This window comes from Manis pentadactyla, chromosome 17, assembly GCF_030020395.1.
Source record: "Manis pentadactyla isolate mManPen7 chromosome 17, mManPen7.hap1, whole genome shotgun sequence".
Taxonomy (NCBI): domain Eukaryota; kingdom Metazoa; phylum Chordata; class Mammalia; order Pholidota; family Manidae; genus Manis; species Manis pentadactyla.
In genome coordinates this window covers 55,022,630-55,045,112 of record NC_080035.1, presented here as the reverse complement: position 1 = coordinate 55,045,112, position 22,483 = coordinate 55,022,630, and the positions used below count along the sequence as shown (strand labels likewise).

The following is a 22,483-nucleotide window of genomic DNA, read 5'->3' as shown; positions in this document are numbered from 1 at the left end:
GTTTCAGCTTGTTGCTACTCCACACACAATCAAGGATCTTGGGTAGAAAGGTGAAGCGGTTTCCCCATTTTCTTGACATCTATCCTCTCTCTCTCATTTGAATCCATTTGAAATTACAAGATGGAGCAGCTAGAACGGAGCTGATCAAGTAGGGTAGTGAACTTGACCCCAGCATGAATGAACCACAACCAGCCCCCACCCCGTCCCAGGTGCATCAGCTGTATCACCAACACATACATGAAATACCACAAAAACCCTGCCCACTGACTATAGGTCAGTACCATGATCCTTAAAGAACAAGATCAGAAAAAGTAAAGAAAAGGCAGATTCAGGAAGTTCCCATTTTTTAAAATCCTCCCATCAAAATCCTTGCATTCTTAATACATGTCATTGCAATGAAGTCCTGGTATTTGAGAAAGCCACATGCACCCCACACACCACCAAACCCTGTGAAACCCGGAGAAAAAGGCCAGAAATTGCTTCACAAATGTCAATTTTATTGACACTAGTGCACAACTGAATACAATAGTTTTGAAAGAATCGGAACGTGTCAAGGAGAAATAGTGACAACAATTAGAACTGCAAATGTTTCAAGGTGCTACACTATTCTTTTAAAAAAAAAATCACAAAGAAAAATGTCATTTGCTACAAATTGGAATTAAAGAAGAGAAATTCTGGCAGTCTGTCTAGAGAGCAAAACATTTCATGCATTTGTGAGACGCTGTATCAGAGTCACTTTTTATTTGCCCACCACCATCTGGCAAACCTGGGGGCTTACCTTCGGCTCTCACACTGCGCGCGGTTATCAGGTGAGGCAGTTCTAAGGGAGAATATGCTGGGCCTGGAATGTGCAGTGACGTGGAACAGAAAGCACCCGCCTCATCATTGAAAGAGTTGGAGCCAAGAATAAAAAGCAGTTAGAGGGCCAGCCTGAAGGAGTGGGGGCCGGGGAGACAGTGCCGATTAGCCTCTGGACAGCACCCAGTAGCAGGTGAAAATCCAACCGCCGTGTAGCGAGGCAGAAAATAAGTGCACACACTAGAGGACAATCGCTGCTGCCTCTGTGAATCTCCCCCGGGGACACTTCTGTTTGGTAGACAGCCGACAGAAAGGATGAGCTGTCAGATTAGGGGTCCAGGAGAGGTCTGCCCTGCCAAGAAGGTAAAGCACCTGTCAAAGAAGACAGCGATCTAGAGAAATCCCCCTGGACCACATCAGAGGCAGGATTCAGAAGGCGGGACACTAGAAGTGAGTTTCCAGACAACCTGCGTTCCTAGGTAGAGGAGGGGACAGCTCTGGGCCTGCCATGTTCAGCCACCCAGCCTAAAGATGCGTGCACTACCCAGACTTTGGGAACGGCTATAATCGGGGTCGCCAAATTCCACTTCCAGAGTGGCTACTTCAGCTGGCTTTGTGCCTACTTGCGGGGCCTCAGAAAGGAAGGTTGGTGGGTACATCAAAACAGTAGGACCAATAAATCAATAAATACCAAGAAGCCTGGTCTCTAGAAATCGGTCAGCAATTCTCTCAGTTTGATTTTGCTAATCTGAACTGTGTCCATGGGATAAGGTCCTTTCTTCTCCGTGCAAGAGAATTCCAGGCTTTGAAAACTTATGAGTGGTCCAAACAAAATCATCTAGTTCATTTATCCCTCAGCAATCAATGAAATACGCAGATGAGGGCAATCAGTAGAATTTGGCAGCTTGAGTAGTAGTGAAAATTCTCTTTGGACTTTGAGCCAGACTGCTGTGACAGAGGTCTGCACAAACTGGTGTCCAAGCAGGGCCCGGCCTTGGGCAAGCATGGAGAGCAGTGTCTTAAGCCAATATTTAAGGTTAGGTGTTAGAACTACATGTAACGCATTTTCACTGAAGCAGTCCATTTTACAAAAAAGCAAACAAACATGGCTGTGTTTTAAGAGAAAATGAGACTGCTGATCTATAACCTCTCATCGAGCCTGTTCAAATTATGCAACCTGTCATCTGCTTTGTAGGCACGGCCCCTGGTGCAATGAGAAGAAATTGTGATTGACATTCATTGCTACTCAGTGAACTTATTAATGCCTGGGTATTTTTATCATTTTTTTTTTCTCTGTGACAAATTGACACAAAGTAATTTTTTTCAGCAGTGGGCTCTAGGTAATTTTGGGGGACCTTTTGAGAAAGCATGTGGACATTAAGGTAGTTAAGTGGGAAAGAAGTTTAAAGGGATTAGATCAGTTACACCCTGAAAGACTGGGAGCTTCTGATTCTTTACAAAATTATTTTTGTCAGAAATTGCTCTGTATTTTTTAAAGGTATTCAGTGATATTTCTGGCTAATGAACCTCAAATACTTCACTTCTTCCATCCGCTCCCCACCATTTATCTGTATCAAAAGGGCTAAGTTTATGTCATCCTCATGGACTAGAAATGCTTACTAAGGTGGCTCTCAAGGGAGGCATTTCTGGTAACTGCTTTTAAATTCCTTTTAAATGTACACATTCTCATGGCACAAACAATTTTGGAACTTCGAATTAGTACTGCTATATTTATGGAGTTCAATTTATCACCTAGCCCAGAAACTGGCTTAGCCCCTCTTTCTTTGTAACGTAAACTATTCATAATTCTTCTCCCCTGGCTGCTCTGGGGAAGCCTGGCTGCGTCACCCAGGCCAGCTCTCCATCAGCGGTGCTAAGGAGCAGGAACAGTCTACGGCCAACAGGCCAATCTGAGACCTGTCCTCCCCCTTTTGGGGACTGGGTCAAGCTGCGTGGTGACCATTCACCTCCTCCAATTGTAATAAAGGCCTAAGAACAAAATCACACCAGTCTGTGAAAAGAGAATTTTCTAATCTATTTTTCAAGTAATAAAAATGGCATTTTGAATACTTAGTTGTACCATCCTGTATTTTAAATCCATAAGTTGGTAACCTCCAGTTTTTAAATTAGATAGGTGTTATTTTTCCTAAGTGTTTAGAAAACCTGATCATTTAAAAAAGTGACCCACAGGTGTTGAATATTAAAATGTTTGAATGAGAATACTGATTGCTATCTCAATTCCTCTTTTCAAATATTTAAAAAGTACAATTAAAAAAGCATCTGTGCTGATTCTTCAATAATGCCCCCCAAATAAAGTTAGTTATTTGGCAAGCTTCTAGACGCCACCCATCTATTGTGATTATCTCCTGTTATTTGGTTCAAAAAGGTAGGAGACTTTATGTACCCAGAATATGCTCTAAAGGCACATGTAGGAAACAATTACAGATGTGGGGTTTCTTCTGTTTTTAAAAAGGCTCTTTTTATATCCATAATCTCCCTCTAAAAGAGAACGCAGTGAACTCTCTCTGGAGATTGTCTGTAACTGAAAGCCAGTTTATCAAAAAAGAAGGTCAGTACCATTTTGAAAGATGGGTAGTCTCCCAAACAGGCAGAATTCACTTTAGTCCCATAGCCAAGCTGGGTCCCGCCTCAGTGAAATTTGTGAAAAAAAGATGATAATGTTTTATTGAAATCACAAGATTCCACAAGAAATACCAGGTTAGAGGATTACCAATCACAGTGATGTTTTTCTCTTCTTGGTAACTTGGGTTGTTGAGAATAATGTGCATGTGCTTCTTAGACCAAAGTCCTTTAAGGAAACTTTTACAAGTAGCTAAACGGCGACTTGGCTGTACATCAATAAGCCATTCAGAAAAGTAACAGTGACACAACTTGCAGAAAAATAAGGACAAATGCTACCAATGGAAACATGGTAGTGAATGTAATCGTATGTTCTTATTCATGGGGAAAAGATAAAGGAGAAGTCTCCTTTGTTTGCACATGGTGGTGGGGGTGGCGGCAGTGTTTGGGCTGGAGAACATGGTGCTTCATACAGTGAAAAAATACCATCTTCTACTCAGGACAAAGCTTCAGGCATCAGTGGGAAAGAACAGTTACAATGGACAGTTTTTACAGCAAGATACCTGTTAGGACAAGTAAAAGCCTCTTCAGTTTAGATTGACAAGAGATATTAATACCGTGCACACACTGTGACATGAGTTTGGCCTTCCATGCTTAAAGAATCACCAAACTCACTGTTATCAGAGAAGCCAGCAACCTTCCCGGTGGTACAAATCCATGCTTTTTTTGAGAAACCGCACTCAGGCCATGGAGAGAAGCTGAAACCAGAGAGCACCTGTGAACGCCTACCTTTTGGGGACGCATCAAAACTAAGCACATCATCCTGGCCGTGAGAAGCCAACTGAAGCTAGGTGAGGTCTTCTCTACATTTCCACCGGCCCCCACCCCCCAAATAAGACAAAAACACACAATTCCCATATAGATATGAACTATGTAAAGAACTTCCATCTGAGTAGACATTCCCCATCAAAACATGAAGCCAATCCTTTGGTTAGGTGTCCGAGTGTCCCTGCGTAAGCTACTGCCACAGATGCTCTCTGTTTCCATGACACCTTTCCCCCGACTACAGTGATCCTGCTCACTTTCCAAGGTCCCTACCCCCCTGCACACACCGTGCAGACTGCAGGCTTGTTAGAAGATGGAATCACACAAGTCAAGTCTTCTAGTCACCGTCTATTCCCCCACTGCCTTAGTGACACAGGGTACCACCCAACATGACCCCCCAGCACGCCTCCGTGGTAAAGCTTGCTGTTTAGCGGGCAGGATCACTGTCTTCTAGAGGAAACAGGCATTCTGAGTACAAATTGGTATTCAGCGGTATAAAAAAAAAAAAAGACATCACACAGTGTTCCAGCAATGCAGGAACAGAAGGTACACCATGCTTGGAGGATAGACAGAATGTTGAAAAAAAAAAAGGCATTTTCTCCTGGATAGAGACATGCTGATGAAACAGCGCATACAATGGAACAACAGAAAAATGTTTTCTCAAATTTATTAAACAAATGACAAAAATGAGAATGAAGTCCCCAGCCTTTTCTATTTTAAAATTAATTTGGTGCATTAGAAATTTTTTAATAAGATATTTTATCTTTAGTGTTAAGTATACACACAGCGAGAACAGAAGGGAATTGGATTAATAATATAGGCCAAGCTTGTGAGATTTGGTTAGTCAGGAGTCCACGGCAACTTTCCAGGCAGCAAGGGGGTGAGTGTCAGGACTGAATCCATCCGCCACTCAGGTGTGTGCGAGAGATCAGCTGGTGCTCTTCACTACAGAAGGCGACCTGCGGTCCTTCTAGGCATCGGTGTAGGCAGGGTGACGTATGCCTTACTTCTTACAAAGGAACTTTGAGGCCCAGAAAAAAAGGAGTTGTCGGCCTAGTTACATGAGCCAGAAAGTGCCTGTGAATAATGACAGGCCCATCACCACACCCACTGCAGGCTCCCAAACGCCCCTTCTACGGTTTCCTATCTGACAGCCAGTTAACAATCCAAACTAACAGCAAATCAGAGGCACTGTCTGCCAATGCCCAGCACCACTACCACCTCCACCTCTTACTCAAAAACAGTTAATCACTGTTTGATAGTCTTTACCGAGCGCATGCACGCACGCACACACGTCCATGCACACGTGCACACACAGGCCTCACTCTGTCCTCAGTGCCCTTGGCTTGTGTTACATTTTGCAGTGATTCCTAAGGATTCTTCAATATTCTGGAATCGCTGCACTGGGCCCCAGCAGCAAGCTCCTGGGCCTTCCAGCCCCCCCGCCATGCCGGCATTAACAGCACTAGCCTTCGCTTACCCTTTTGTACAGCTCTCAGCTACACATGCAGTTCAGGTGTCCCGTGCCAACAGTTGAGTTCTAATCCTCCCTACTTTCAAATATAAAGCCACCCAGAGCACCCGATCGAGAACCCATACAGAGAAGTTACAACCAAGCCCCAGAGGCCAACGAGATGCTGAAGGCTGTTTCTAGACTAAGCCGTGATATCTGTGTCACTCCTCAGGCCACACAGAAGGACCCTGGACAAGTCAGTCTGTTCAACTTGTAAAGCTTTCAGGAAAAGATTTCCTACTTCTTCCCTTGTTTCTACCAGGATGTTTAATTGTTTCACTGGAGAAGAATGAAAAAGTTCCTGGTCCTAGAAGTGTCATCTATGTATTTTGGAGTGATGTGCTATTTATTTTATACTTTTTTTTTCCAAAACATGGCTCCACCTACCCCATCCTAAACACATATATGGCACACAAATCAGCATTTGCGACTTTTGGTCATAGGGAAAATGGAAATCTCTAGGTTACTCAAGGAAACAATAAGTAGCCTTTTTCAAATATGTGTCCAAACAGGTGGCAAGGCAGCCACTTTTGAACTTTGATGCCTAGAAGGCAAGGCCAACTCACCCACGGATACTTTCTTGCTTTTCATTTATCATCTTTTTTAATAAAGAGAGAACTGCTATCTTAAATTGCAGGCTTATTTGGATCTCAGTCATGGCTTCATTTTAAATACCAGCAACTGGTGTTAGAGGTATGCAGGTGCACCCTAGAGACCCCATTTCCCGGTATTAAGTTTCACTCCACTAAACAGAAACAGATGGAATTAAACGAACAAGGAAAAAGCAGTGCCAGTAGATTCTTCAATGTCGCCAAAGTTTTTAATCACCTACTGCTCCCAGAAGTTTGTTCATGAGTACCTTTTCTTCCATCTGTTCTTAGGGATTTGGCCAACGTGGTTGAACGTAAAACTCATCAGAGAGCTATGAGCAATGGATTATTTTGAAATGATTACCTTTTTTAGGCTCAAAGAAACTTACTGTATTGCAGGGATTACACAGAAAGGCTCTTCTGCAGTTTGACTTGTAAAATTTGCAGCAGAGAAATAGACTCACCCCATGAACCCAGAGGAAGGCCAGCCTGAGAGTCCCTAAGCTCACGACCACCTGAGGAGCAATGTTTACAGACTACAAGGGAAAAAGATCCAGCAAACAGAGTCTTTCCTGGGAATGCAACTCTGAGACCTCTTCAGATTCTGGCGAGGAAGAGTTGGGGCCTAGGCAAAGAAGACTGACTCAGATAGAAGCAAATAAACTCAAACCTAGTGATGAAGGGGCCCTAAATTTTTTAATTTAAGGCTGGGCCTACCTGTATCCAATTACTCACTAATCGCTACAATTGCACCAGACCCATTCTGTGCTGAAATATGGAATAAATTGTACATGGAGAAAAGCTGCTTAAAAGCATGTGAATACCGATTATAGATATGAAGAGGGAGCCTTATGCACATTCACCAACAGTTTTACAAAATCTAAAATAATGGTTTAATATTTTCATTTTTCCTTCTTTTAGATAATATGTAACAACACAATCAAATGATTCCAGGTCTAAGATGCAAGTCAAGTTTCTGAGTCCATTGAGGACAGACTGGATTTTGCCTACCTGGTGGGAAGTCCAAGAGGCTCATGCTATATTTTAGTTTTGCTGGCCTAGCTTCTTAGCACTGCTTGGTTGGAATCTTCAAAGAAGTTCTTGAGAATAAAATCAGAACCATTCATTTTAAGTGTGGGCCACATGGCACAAGCTGGTGAGATAAATCTGTGAGAAATTCCCCAATATGAATCACACATGCGGGGAAGAATCTGGCCCGCAGACTTCCTTTAACTAAATGCCGGCCTAATAAATATCGCCGGTGGCATACAGATGACTGTCAGAGGAGCTGGAGCTGGAGCAATTCAGTTTACATTCTGCAACTCATTCCATGCATTCCTTCATGCTAAAGGAATCTCTTGCATTTTATTTTGCACCCCCCACCCCACCAAACAAGCAGCAACAGAATCAACCAGGAAGGGGCCTGCAATTTACATATTTTGAAATACTATCTAACAAAATATATTAATGCAAGGAGGCCTTGGCGTAGCCCCGAGTGGCTGGAAGATGCCTGGTTTGTCCTCCACTCAGGGCCTTGAGATACCATTTTGTAAAGCAACCTTAGCTGAAGCCCCATTCCTTGCTGAGTCAGGCCTCTACACTAGGCTTAGAGAAACTGGCTGACAGACCTTGGGAAATCCTTTAGACATCAGAACAAGTGTCCAGGTCTCTCATCGCTGCTACCTGTTTTTCGCACCCAACCTCAGCCCTGGCTTCCGGCAGTCTTTATGCTTGTGCATGCCTGCTGTATGCCACACAGTGAGATTCAGGAGGCCAGGTAACTACGTGGGGACAGTCTCACAAAAGCCAGAGGGCATGGAAGGTGGGAGGCTGTCGGCTCTCCCTGACCTCTGTGCAATGACAGGCTATGTCACCTCAGTCAACCGGCTCCACTGGGCTCAAAGAATGCTTGTTTACTCTCCCACCACTGCTCAGAATCTTTCTTTGGGCAGGGCAAGCTCCCCAGAGGCAACTAGTGAATATTCTCAGCACTTCAGGATTATGTGGCTTTTGAGCAAACTATACCCGCTCCCCACCCAATTTCATAAGGATCATTAATCACACCAGGATTGCTGCTTTCATAAATACTAGCTGAGTAGCAGAAATTGAGTTGCTTGGCTGGTACAAAAGTAACCAGAGGAAAGCTCTATGAGCAACCCTAAAAATGGAATATCTTGTCAATACAGAACTGAGTACACTATCATTGTTTGGCTGTTTTTAAAACACTTTCAATAAAAATGACTCCTTTAGCAAAAAAGCATAATGAAATAGTTACCAGAGAATGTTTTGCTTTGAAGGTTTATTCTTGATGATTTGCATTATGTGCTGTGTAAGCTAATACCTATTGTTCATTCATATTTCATTATCAGACTGCTGTACAATTAGAGGTAAAGAGAAAACTCACTGGGACAAATCACCTTCACAAACAGCCCACAGTATTCCAAGTGTCACTCCGCTCAACTCACATTTGACTACATTTTTATAGAGCAGACAGACATTTTTTTCTATGTCCAAAGCAGAATCTGCAAAAACCCCACAATATTTAAAAGCAGTTCTCCCTACCTATTAAGGACTGCACTTGCCTAAGTCTACACGATACTTGGTCTCCACGTATGATTTTAATTCTTAATCCACACAAGGTTCTCCAAAATTAAAGAACTTAATCAAAAAAGTCCTGATGCAGTGAGATGTCACACAGAGTAAAAAGTTGAAGCCTAGAGATCACGGCTCTGGTTTCAGTCTGGCCGTGTAATCGCTGTATGACTATGTGAAAGTTCAACTTGGTCACAACAAGGTTTCCCGTCCATAAAATGAAGGTTTACCCTTGATGACATCTCAGGTCCCTTCTAGTTTTAAAATTCTGTGACTCTGTTAAAACATACAAATCTAAAGCAAGATATACATAGACTACTTCAATGAACATCTTTCAAACTATCCAATAATCAGTTTGATTCATTAACCATGCACTGAATCAAATGACTAAGAACATCACAAAGAAATTTGTATAAAAATGGATTAAGTTTCCAGAATCTTTAAGACCAACTTGTCGACATTTATGTGGACAGATAATCACTTGTGAACCACAGGGTCCATCAGTACTTGTATTTGTTACACACCGCTGCCAAATTCTACTCCATTTTCTAAACAGGCTTAGCTATTTCCTTGTGATAAAGTCACATGATCAGTTCAGCAAGGCCACTGCCACGGTGGCATATCAGGGATATGTCACTGCTACAACTCTTCAATAATGTTGTGGTTACTGAGGATCTAAAAATTTGATCACACGATTCATCTTTTAAAAAAATGTACCAAACACTGAAAAATACCAAATAAGAGGCATTAAGAAAAAGCATTTCATTTGTGATGCTTTCCTTACTCTGCTAGCAAGCCAAAAATTCAGCTAACCCTTTCAACACATTCCATTAGATTCTAGAAGGCAACTGTGTCTAGCTGAGAAGTGATGCAGACCAGTAAGATAAAAATTTCTAGGGTCTGAATCCAGGCATTACTAATTTTTAAAATGTCCTAGGTGATTCCAATGTGCAGCCAAGGCCGAAAAACAAGCATGTTTAAACCAAGACTCTTTGACCTAAAATGCAGGAACGCTGGTACAAGGCACTGACACAGGTGGGCAAGATTTAAAGAGAGATGTAACTTTTCATTATTTACACTTTTCTTTTTTCCTGCAGAGAAACATCTAGAAGCCACTTCCCAAGGGAAGACACTGTTTACAAGAGTGTGAATGTTAAGAATGGATATAAAAACCAATCACGGGCAATGACGCTGGAAAATGGTCCTTCTCTGTGACATGCAATGACTCAAAGGCAGGCATTTATTTTGCTGCCCTGGTGACAACAGTGGCCACTGTGAGGTCTCACCTCCTTGGGCATCATCCTCAGTAGCATTTCTGCATCTCCCTTAAGAGATTCGGACAGCTAGACTTACAGCTTCTTAAAACATAGTTAACAGTTTGACCCACTGATGAAAACTCAAACTAAACCAGCATGCCCATAAATTACAGCTCCACTGCATGACCTTAAATTTCATATGAAGTCTGGAAAGAAGGAGTCACTCTAAATTCTTCCCATGAAAACACTCAATCATTCTTGACTAAGATTTCACCAACACTTGATCTCAACTAGAAATCAACTAACGTTCAGCCTTGAATTTTGTCAATTCCTCAGTTTATGAGGCACAGAGAAGCAGTCCTCCTTTTAAAGAAGAGGAAAAAAAGTAAAACCAACACCTTTCCTGGGGTCTCAGTGATACTTCAGTCCAACCAACCAATCAGGTCGTGATCTGCATACGGAACTGAACATGCACAGAAAATTTCCACATAAATGCAATACACTTCTATGCACATGATCAATTTCATAATAAAGTATTTCTTCCTAGCCTTCAATCAGGAAAACAAGTTCCTGGTAACTTGCCATTATGTCTTGCTATTTGTCTTGTCCACCTTTTCTGGAAAGCAAGCCACTGTGTGAAGTTTTTCTTAAAGATTTTAGAAGTCAGGCAACCCCTATCCAGACACGTGCCTGTCCAACACTCCCTCCAACAAAAGTTGATTAAAAACTAATGTGATCAGGGAATCACCACCGAATCCCTGGGCTCACGACTCCAGATCCCCAACACTTGCAGACCTTCAGCTGGTCTCCTCACTCATCCCCGTCTTTCTCCTCGGCCACATGCAGGCCACCTAAGGACTTCTTATTCCTTGGCAGGAAGGGGGAGCTCAGCACTGCCGGATTACCAAACACGAGGGGCTGGCCCAAAGGGGCCACCACGTCAGAGTCTGAATCGCTGGATTCAGTCCCACTGCTGGTGGAGCCCTCGGTCATCTGCAGGGGTGCCAGCTGCTCGGCCATGCTACTGGCACACGCCGACCGCATGACCGGGATCGTGGAGGTCGGACCCACGAGAGGTGCACCATTGGCCAGCGCTCCACCTTCCTGAGCAGCCAGGCTGGCCAGCCCTCCCTTCTCAAGACCATCAAGCCCGTCCATGGCCTCTGAGGTTGATGCTACCTGGCTAAGGATGAGGGGGTCCGTCTCTGACTTATTATATCTACTGGGAAGATTCCGTAAGTAGGGCCTTTGCAAGATGGGGGAAGAGTTTTCATAACAAGGACCACAGCTTGGGAGAATATCTTCTCCCACACTTCTCTCTCTGTGCTCATGCCCATTTTCAGAAACATACCCTTGAGACCCAGTTCTGTCCCAACTCATATTTGGACTTGAACTTCTGCTGCTGGGAGACAATGGGGTGGCCACGGGACTGGGACCGCCTGAGCCCTTGAACATCTCACTTAACAGAGAGCTATGTCTTGGGAGTCTAGGGCTCCCACTCAAATCAAAGGTTATGTCTGCAGAATCGTCATCAAGGAATTCTCTGGAAGGTGGCCGGGAGTACTTTGCAGAGGGAGGGGAATCCCTGCACCTAGCCTCTATCTGCCTCTCGTCCCCAGAGAGCAGATACACACCACTGGTCAAATCACCCTCATAGTTGTCATTTGTTGCCTGGGACGCTGGCTCGCGGGGAAGCCCGCACTCGCTATCTACATCGCTGCAGTCAATGAAAGGTATGGAAGCGCTGCTGCCGTTAGCAGCCCTGGATGCTGGACCTGTGCTTGGCTGCGGGGGCTGGGCTCTATTCTGCTGGGTCCTATCCTTAACGACCTCCTCCTCTTCCTCGGCCGGCGCCTGGACGGCTCCATCCGCCTTCTTGTTACCCGCGGGGCTCTTCGGCAGAGAGGGGCTCTGCGGCCGCCCACACTCCTCGGAGGCAGCTTTCAGTTCCTGTCCTGGCTGGCCGCCCTGGGCCCCGGGGGACTCGGCACCTTCTCCGGGTGTGAGGCTGGCACTCTGCTGGGCCTGCAGGGCGGGGGCCGGGGCAGGGAGAGGGGAGGAGAAAAGGGGGAGGCTCACACCAGCGCCCACGAAAGGAGGCACCAGTCTCACTTAGTAACACCTCCCCAGGCTGCAGGCAGCCGAAAGGGCGGCCCCCGGGGCGCGGGAGCGGCCGCTGCAGGGGCCCCAGCAGCACCGGGCGGCGCGGTCTCTGCTTTCTAGGCCCCCAGCCCGGCATCGCACGTCCCGAGTTTCTACGGGACAGGAGCGTCCCTGTAGCCCACAGGGGGCTTCCCAGGGAGGGCAGCAGGGAGAGGAAGAAAACGCACACGGACCCAGGAAGGCTGGTTGACACGGATTTCAGACAAATGACAACACGGGAATTGCTTATATTTCTAAGTGCAGAATGGACAGGTTAAGGGCTTTTTCTAAAATTCACATGATGAACTCTCTTTCATGTTCTTCCCCAATGGAGTTCTTACTCTCTTGTAGAGAAAACCCTGAAAACACATCCAGCAACCGATTCCAGGGAAAGTGAGCTCTTGCCGCCCTCTGAGAAAGAGGGAGTGACAACGTGTCTTGTTGCCAAGTGTGGTCACTGCCCTGCAACGAGAGCCCTGGGAACTCGCCACCCCCGGCTCTGCCCTTGGCACAGAGCAGGAGCTACGCCCACCAGCTGCAAACCAGGTCTTGTTCTTTTCACACGAGCGCACCAGCACCCATTCAGCTGGAGGGTGGGCTCAGCTCTACCAGCTCCTGGGGGTGGTCCCACCCGAGCTGAGGTCAAGCCGACAGAGCGGACTTTGCTGTGGCAAGAGCAGGCAACAGACGCTGGGCAGTCAGCTAAAACGGGCCACACAGTCCGGGCTTGCTGAGCCCCGAATGGGTGCACAAGCCTGTGTCCACTAGGGCACACAACGAGACTCTGCTCTATTAAAAAAAGCCCCAAAGGTGAAGGTAAGAACTCAGAAACATACTATGAACCACAGTATTTAGCAAAGGAAGTTGAGTGGAAAACGGGTCTGGTAGTTTACCACCATTACTGACTTGTTTTGGCACTTCTGGATTCAGCTCTGCAGGCTGCGGATCAAGGCTTCCGATGGAATGAATCTTGCTGTGTTTCCTGGGAGAAATCACGTAAGACAGCTAAAGTTAGATGAGGGTTTTTTTTTTTTTAAATGAAAAATAACAGCATTAGACCCCTCCTTGATAATGAAGGCACCCAATGAGTTTGTGTAAATGCTCCCTGGAAACAGACTCATCTTTTCAACTTTGTAGGGTTCAGGGGTTACTGCAACCTTGGTCAAATTCTCAGCAATCCCCTGCGCTCCTCCTGTTTGAGTGGTGCAGATGGTTAGGAACACTAGTGACTGAGCACCAACTTCCTCATTATGGGTAAGGTCACTGGGAGGGAACAGTTGGCTGGGCCCACGTATGCTCTGAATTGCATTCTATGGACTAACAGTACAAAATCAGTTTGTGTCTTTGGGTAATGATTTTCTAGATCAGTTCTAAAATATAGGCAATTACCACTAATCAGCTCTTTCACAGTGCCGAGTTCAGAGGAGAAGGCCCACCCTGTGAATGAATTTGTGGACTCACAGTAGGAGGGACTGGCCTTCATGTTACTACACCTCTCCTGCATCTTTTCCCTTCCTTAGTCTGCAGGTTTCTTCCTTCCCCAGTGAAAAAGCATTAGAAAAATTTCAGATACTCAAATGCATGGAACTGTGTAAATATAGAGATCAAATTCCAACATACATCCAGCTTTTCTTTAAAATACTCCAAATACACCAAAAGCTATGCAGTAGCCACTTTCTGAATCAAAGAGAGACCTGGGCCACTACTCATGATTCTCAGAAGATTAACTGTGGATCATCAAGAAAATGATGGGGTTTGTTACATCTAGATAAGCAGGCAAATAACCTTCAGATCGTTATGTTTCTGGGTACAGGGAGGGAGCAATGACCCCAGATCTGCATCAGGGGAAATACACAAGGATGGTCCCAGCAGCAGGTTGTTTCAGCAAAAGGACAACAAAACACCAAACAACCTGAATGTTTACCAAGAGAGCTCAAACAGCTAAATAAAATGTAATACTTTGATAATACCGTAAGACAACAGATCTCAAAATCAGGGTAGGGTTTAAAAAGCAAGACGCAGAATTACACACAGTGTAATGTAATACTGCCTATGTAACTGAAGCAGCACATCCCAGAGCAATCATACACACTCTTTTTGGATGCATGAATATGTATAATAGAAGTAACATGAATTTGGCAGCTCTTGCCTCTGGGGAGGGGAAAAGGGAAATAACAAAACCTGTTGGTTAAGGGGGTTTGGCCAGGTCTGTAATAACAGTAGCTACATATTATAAGAAAAAAACACCCAGAAAGGGGTATATTAAAATGTTAGTAGTACATTCTAAGTAGTGTGAGTATGGGTATTTGTTGTATTCTTTGTACTTTACTGTAATTTTTAAATGTATTGAAATGAAAAAATATCTATTTTTAAAAACTCCATATACACTAAACAGTCCTTGGCACTTTTATCTGAGCCCGTTGGAGTCTCTGCTTCTCCCTCTCGGGGTGGAGCACAGTGTGTAACAGCATTGGGCTCCACAGCAGCTGACTAGGGCTCACTTACTAAGAACTGGGTTATTACTCAGCCTCTCTGAGCTGCAGTGTCTCCATCTTTACAAAGGGAATAAAAATAGTGCTGACCTCACAGAGCTGGTATGACGTCATGAGTTAATATATGTAAAGAGCTTTGAACAGTGCCCGGCATGTAATTAAGAGCTATACACATTTGCTAACAACCACCACCACAAATCCTATTTCTTCTCGTGCAAATTTTAATAAGTTTATGGAAATACAGCTGGCCTTGAAGAGCACAGGTTTGAATTGTGCAGGGTAGGGGGCTAAGGGGTGCACTTATACGTAGATTTTTTCAATTAATACATTGGAAAGTTTTTTTGGAGATTTGCAACAAGCTGAAAAAAAACTCTATTTTCTCTGGCTTGCTTTGTCATAAGAATACAATACACATAACACACAAAATATGTGTTAATTGACTGTTGATATTATCAGTAAGGCTTCCAGGCAACAGTAGGCTATCAGTAGTTAAGTTCTGAGGGAAGTCAAAAGTTATACATGGATTTTTGACTCCATGGGGAGTTGGTACCCCAACCCCTGCATTGTTCAAGGGTCAACTGTACCTGTGATTGCAGTGCTTTACCCCGCTGTCCTCTGTTCCTCTTCCATCCCTGCCTTCTGCCACTTTTTCTTTTTCCTCACTTGACCTTTTACTCTATTTTCATCTCATCTTACCATTGAGGAGTGCCCCCAACCCTCAAATGTCCCTGTCTAAGGCCAAACTGGCTGAGGCAGACCATGGAGCAGCAATTCCATAACTCCTCAGGTCTGGGTGAAGGGATGTTCAGCTGCCATGCATTTTACCTGGAGGCAGTGACTCTTCTCAAACTGGAAGTAGCATTGAAGTTTCTCTTACCTTTCAAACTGCACTTTCTTATGTCCTCCTTCTTTAACATAGTCGAGAACCTGCTTCTGAGTCCGTCCACTAAAGCAGAGATGACGAGAGGAAAGGGGAGAAGACACCACAGTGTCCTCATTTAAGTAAACATACCACACTCATCACCTTTACATCCCCTCCTTCCATAACTGGGGCATGTTAGGATTTTCTCAGCAAGCAGGAATAAAAGCAATCCGAATAGAACTGTGCTTTTGTGTCCACTTTGTCCCTGATATTTCCCTTATAACATCAGAAAACGTTCAGTTAACTAAACCACTTAATAATTTTGTGGTGGGTTATTGTACAACCATCCCGAGAATCTACCTACCATGCTTCGTGATGGTAGGGATAATTCTGTTCAGCATATATTTTCAATTAATACATTGGCCTAGAACACAGGGCCTAGAACAGGATTTTACATGCAGTAGACACATATTTGCTGAAAGAATGAGTGAAAAAGTGAACCCATGATGGGCAAGTCGGCATAGCATTCTGTGAAACTATACTAAATGTTAACGAGACATTTTTGCTTCAACAGAGGAAATCCTCTCTGAATTACAGAGTCCCGTTAAAGAGTTGAGTGGCAGGTAGACCACCTCATGGCTAACTAACCACTGTGTTCAAGCAGAACCCAGCAAGGGTTTGCCTGGTGCCTGCTGGGAAGACTGAGCAAACACCCAGCAGCCATCAGTTCTGGCCGCGCACCTCCACCTTGTCTCCTCACTGGGCAGAACAGCAGCTCCAAAAGGGAGTAAGAAAAGGAAAGTCATGGGAAAAATGTTCACATGGTACATGGAGAGGTGTGAGCTGGAATCCTTACCTGAACCGAAATGATGACCCTCGACTAAAGAGAACAGGCTTTGGCTTTGGTTTGGGCTCTTCAAAAAGTCTAAAAAAGGCATGATGTTCCACACAGATTTTCCAGAAAGACTTGCAAAAATCCCGACTGACCATTAGGAATTCCAAGGTATCCTGGTACGAGCTCTAGAAGAAGAAAATATCACTTTGGTTTTTATTACTACAGGTGGGTTGAAAAATGAGAAAAGTGACAGAAAAGAAATTCGTTCAATAAATTTCAGCTGTATATTTTATTACAGCATGACTATGAATTCACATACTGAGTAAAATATAGTTTTTCCTAATGACAAAATATAGTCAATTCAATAATTTTCTCCTCCCAGAATTCTTTAAAGGAACTACAGAAAACAGGTATTCCGCAGAAGTCAGTACATTTCTTTTGACAGAATTTGTAAGCAAATTGTGTTTACTTGGCTTCCATTTCCTTCTTAAAAAACAACAAAAAATAATCCAAGTACTGAAATTCCTTTTTTGCCTCCTTAAAATAACTGAAACAATTCTTCTTTCTGTTTTCTCCTTCACTGTCCACTTTGAATATTGGTCTTAAGTCTTTTTTCTATCAAAAGTATATGACTCAAGCTTCCAGATGCCCCGAGGCATACAGGAAATGAACATTTTTGGTGAGCATAAAAGCGTTACTGAAGGCTGAAATATTTATGTCCCTTGATTCTGGGAAGGGGATATTATACTTTTCTATTTCCAGACTGAATGCTCCCAACTTAAGTGGCCATATTATGTAAACAAAAGTAACCACAGTCCTTAACATTCCCAGCAGCACCCACTATTTTGGGGATCCTACAGTTCCAGGCATTCTCCACTTAAAACAAGCTGTGTGGCAATTCTTCATTTCTAAGCTAGCCTTTTGGAACTCAAAAGAGTATTTTCCCATAGCAAGCAATTTATAATGGGTGCCTGCTTCCCAGGTCAGGTCATAAAAGCCTATTTAATCCATACTGTAGCTCAAATGCAAGCCTAGACTGCCATTTATAATCTTTTTTTTCCATGGGAAAAAACACTCCAAGTTCTGGTTGGAGACACCAGGGATTTCTCATCCACCTCGCCCATCGCCATTTCCAGCAGATGAAGAAAATGCTGCTCTTTCTTCCTTGACCCAGTCCCAATGTAAATGACATCTTTTGGGTTCTGCAGGAAGCAGGGAGGACCTGCTTAGCTTGTGAGAATGTACTGTCAGAGGTTTGGGGTCAAGAGCAGGGACTCGAGGGCTGAAGACTGTTGCTGTCTGGGCAAGGGCATGCCTGGAATGCAGCACAGTGTCAAATGGGGTCTCAAGGTAGCCCAGAGGCTGGAGATGTGGCAACTGCAAAGCTCAGGTTGTCTGTTGGGAGGGGCTGCCTGTGTCTGTACAGGTGAATCACCCTCTCCCCATCCAGACATTGTGCTGCATGTTCTTTGCTGTCTACGGAGATGACAGCTTTTGTTACTGAGCATTCAGATGCCTCTCTCCATGCAGACACTCAGACACCAAGCAGCCACTGGCCACAGTTTCGGCCTGTGCCCTAGCATGGCCCCCCGAGCCCAGGACTCCCAGGGCTGCTCAGCCGGTATCCCTTGGCTCCTGTGAGCCACTTACATTGGCATCTGGGCGGAGCTTGATGAGAAAGCGCTTCCTCTTGAAGCTCAGCTTCCGTACCTTCGCCCAGTTGAAGGCATTGATCTTAGTGAAACCCTAAGAAGAGATGTATGAGCCGGTGAGTGAGGAAATGCATAATAAGCAACATGGGAGTCGGTTTACTTTGCTTTGAGGAGGTGGAGCGAGCACTGATTTTTGACTGCTTGGTAAAAATGCCTTCTGCTGAGAATTCACAGGATCTGTGGTTGTGGGGTGATTCTTGCTCCCGAATCGTTATTTTTCACTAATTAGATGATTTGGCATTCAAAGTAAGTCTGCCTTCAGGGACAGAAGAGGCTGGCCAAGGAAATGACAGAAAGAAAGATACATAAAAATAAAAACCATGACAACCACAACAATAATTAGCAACCATCACTTAGAGAATGCCAGGTACTGTCCCAAGGACTTTACAAACCTTATCTTATCAAACCTTACATAAAACCCAGTGAGATGGATTTATTATCTTCATTTGACACATGTGAAACTACAGCATGAATATATTTTAATTTGTCCAAAATCACAGTTCATGTGGCAGAATGAGATTCTACAGCATGTGCCTAAGCCAGCAGCTATTGTTCATATCCACAGAATCAACACAGCAGGTCAGCAGTCAACGTCCCGCGTTCACACCTGTCTGGCTCCTGTGCCCATCAGGTTTCCAATAGCACAAAGCAGGATAGGGAGGGGAGCGTGGGCTTGTGGGGTATCCTCTGGGCCGGAGAATGGTCTCCAGGAGGGATTCACACATCCTCATCCCTTATAGTCAGGCAGGTGTTGGAGAAAAAATGGGGAGTTACCAGATACCAGCTGCCATCTGTCCTGTCATCTCAACTGAAATCAGAATGCCTCTTGAGCCCCTGCATACCAGAGCCATTCATTTAAATTGGTAAGAATGAAGCAATTAGGTACTGGCAAGAAGATTAATTCCAAGATACAGCCTTTGTACATGATTAAATTACCAAGCAATTCTCAATATTTAGATTGTATCAAACATAATCAAAGCAAATTAATTCAATTGTGAGGCATTTCTTTTCCTCTCTCTGATTTTTAGAAATCTTTAAGGGGTTTGATTAAAATTTAACAGTAGTACTGAAAATTGCATTTGGTTTACTATGGTTTTTCTCATCAGATGCTCCTACATTATTTTTGCAGGTCAAAAGCTGTTAGCAGCAACCTGCTCGTACCCACTGCTTTCAAACATCAGTTCCCGATATCCCATCTGCAAGCTTACTTCAGCTCCTCTTGGGACATGATTCTGTGATAATTAGTGTCCGTTGCAAACATCTGATACAGGAACAGAGAATCACTTGGATTACTTTAGTAAAATATGAAGGGGGAAATGTAACCAAATCTGGCTTAAAAGGGTTTCAGGTCATGTACATACTTACCCAAAGCTGGGTGAAATGTGACCCTATTTCAGGAAAAAAGGCAGACACTTTCTCCAAACCCATGAGAAACCAAAGCATAGATAACTAACTTTTGTTTAAAAGAAAAGCACAGAGGAAACTTTGGGTGTTCACTGTCTTGACTTCATTGATGAATTCACAGGATATACACACATAAGAACTTAATCAAAGCACATACTTTAAATATGTGCCTTTTACTGAATGTAAATAATATTGCAGTGAAGCTTTTAAGGAACCATCACTGATCAATAAAACAGTACAGTAACGGTGTGATCAAGAGAATGCTGAAAATCGTCATGTTCTTAGGTAAAACACAGGTAACAATTTAAGTATATGTATGTTTTGCTACAAAATTACTGCTACATGGCTTTTATGAATTTATAAAACTATTATATCTTAAAAGTACTCATTATACTTTTCTTTTTAAGTTATATATATACCTTAAGTCACAAATAAGCTGACTTAGGTAAAACCTAAATTAGGTTTAAACAAGAAACCCAAATTAGGTAAAAAAAGACACCTACCACCAAAAAACTTGACATAGGTAAAAACAACAACAACAACAACAACAACAAAACCAGGATGACATGAATATCACATGCAAGTGTGAAGACACGGTTTATTTTGGGGTCTGAAATCGCAATTTCATTATACTGTGTTCTACAAGCATAGGTCCCCTGAGAGACACAGCAGCTGTAATCCTACGTAGCCAGTAACCACAAACAAATCTGTAACTGTGGATTCCCCAGCCACAAAAAGGCTGAATGAAATAGAATCGAAAGTGGAAGGCCTGCAAAGAAAGAGCGGCCCTGAAATGAGGTTAGTTTTCCCCTCATTTTAATGTTCACCATCGGAGGTCTCCCCTTGGCCCACCCAACAGGGAAATTGATCCCTCCATCACCAAGGGAACCGAGCTGTATCCTAAATGCTCTTACCTGAAACACGAGAATCCCCGTGTTGGCCACAGCCAAGTTGATCTTAGTACCCTCCCTGTCCTTAGCCGGGTGCAACCGGATCCCGTACATCTCCAGCCTACGGGCGATCTCCAGGAGCTGGAAATCTGATTCTGCTGGTGTTTGTCCACTGACAAAACAAAAATGGAGGAGAAAGGCCAGGAGATTTGAATTCCCTGTGTCTATTAATTTGAGATTAATCAGCTTCTCTTGGGAAATAAAAAGGCATTTCATCACAAACAATGGAACTACCCGATCAGATGACCCCCAGCCTCCCATTCATTATAACCAAAAGTCGAGCAGCTGGGACAAAAGCTCTTTTGCTGGTGTAACACAAACCCCAAAAGTCTACCTCACACTTGCTCAGTTTTGGACTCTTAAAGAGTTTCCTTTAAGGTCATAGACAAGCACAACACCACCATGTTAAAACAAGTTTTCAGTCACTTACAATAGGCCTCAATTTGCCAGCAAAGTTCAAGGCAACACTTTCATATTATGACCAGGACTCAAATACCTTCCTTATAAATAAAAACAAAAACAGGTGCGGAGAATCCTTTGAAAGTGTTTTACTGGTCAAAAACAAAAAAAGACAAGAACAAAAATAACCCCAAATAGAGATGCTATAAAGGTTCTAGATTTTCAAAACATTCTTACATTTTCCCTAGTATATCATGTCTCCTTCCTGATTTGTCAACTGGTGTTATAGTCTGCCTTCTATTGCAAAGCATAGCTGTCCTGAAATCTCAGGCCCACTCCCGTATCCCAGGAAACCAAGTAAGGGCCTAGAACTCAGTCTTGAGTGTGCAACGTGCAATTCTGAGAGTCCAGAGTGAGTGCATCACTCCCGAGAGCTTCTGTGCTTTCTTCCTCAGCTTTTCTGTTTCTCTTCCTGATAGTCTCTCTGTGACTGAATGAGTGTATGAGTGTGTGTGTGTGTACCCATGTATGTTGGATGGACAGAGCGAAACAGCTCAAAGGAAGCATGAAGTGAAGCAACCAATGAGAACTTACATATGGTTATGGTGAAATTCCACGATTTTGTCTTCTAGTGCATCTTGCTGAGGTATGTACTTATTTTTTGCTAAATGCTCTCTGTCTGATGCTTCATCAAAATCCCCAATCTCGGCTACAAAGAAACAAAGAAAAACCAACCATATTATTGATACTTCACAAGTTGTTCCCAGTGGCTTGTTCCCCAGTTAGCAAACCGGAAGCTGGCTCACGCAACTGGTGGGAATCAAGGGCTAGAAAGCAGAAGATGCAGATGTAAGGACATAGTTAACAAACGTGCCACATAGGATGATGGTTCCCACTCTTTCTCCTCTCTAACAGTTGGAAAGATAACTTCAGATCATCCATCCTTAGCCTCTACGTTCTGGTTTGCTTTTTTAACTCCCCACCGAACTAGGGGTTGCTTCTGTTCTGAGCAGCAAATTCTAGGTATGCGGATTATGACCTTATGACTTCTAAATAAGAATTTCAGAATTTTAGGACTTTACCAAATAAACTTTTGAAACTATTACAATTAATAGTGCCAACCCCAAAATGCTTTATGATGTAGAGAAAAGACAATTATAAATAGGTATGAAGGTACATAATCCAATTTGGTTAAAAAAATTATGTTTATTAAATTTCTTGTATACTGCTGTCAGAAATGACTGTTCAGATTGCACATTCTTATAAATATTTCATTTACAAGAAACAGGATGCATATTTTTCTCAAGTAACCTCAATGGAGGGCCCTCCCCACTTTGCTATAATCTGAATCGAAAGGATAGGGCATTAAACTGATAATTTTACCTTAACCACACGACCTCCAGCTCAGTTTATACCATTTTAATAGCTCTGGGACAGCATGCCTTTTTCTTTGTATCATAAAGTCCATGTAACAAGCTTAATAAACAGTAGCCTAATGACCAGAGGCCAGCTGTTTTGAGTAAAAGCAAGTGA

At 43.5% G+C, this 22,483-nt stretch overlaps 1 protein-coding gene across 3 annotated transcripts in view; it reads right to left on the bottom strand.

Moving 5' to 3' along the window:
- The window catches only part of FARP1 (FERM, ARH/RhoGEF and pleckstrin domain protein 1), a 284,581-nt gene that overhangs the window by 40,633 nt on the left and 221,465 nt on the right, over positions 1–22,483 (bottom strand). For 2 of the 3 annotated variants that reach the window (XM_036893886.2, XM_036893885.2), the window contains exons 7-13: positions 21,545–21,659; positions 20,516–20,663; positions 18,136–18,231; positions 16,507–16,670; positions 15,666–15,734; positions 13,203–13,278; positions 11,930–12,179 (exon numbers count right to left, since the gene is read on the bottom strand). In XM_036893886.2, the coding sequence (XP_036749781.1) occupies positions 11,930–12,179; positions 13,203–13,278; positions 15,666–15,734; positions 16,507–16,670; positions 18,136–18,231; positions 20,516–20,663; positions 21,545–21,659 (918 nt within the window). The remainder of the gene's footprint in view (positions 1–11,929; positions 12,180–13,202; positions 13,279–15,665; positions 15,735–16,506; positions 16,671–18,135; positions 18,232–20,515; positions 20,664–21,544; positions 21,660–22,483) is intronic. The other variant, XM_036893887.2, reaches the window with a different exon arrangement.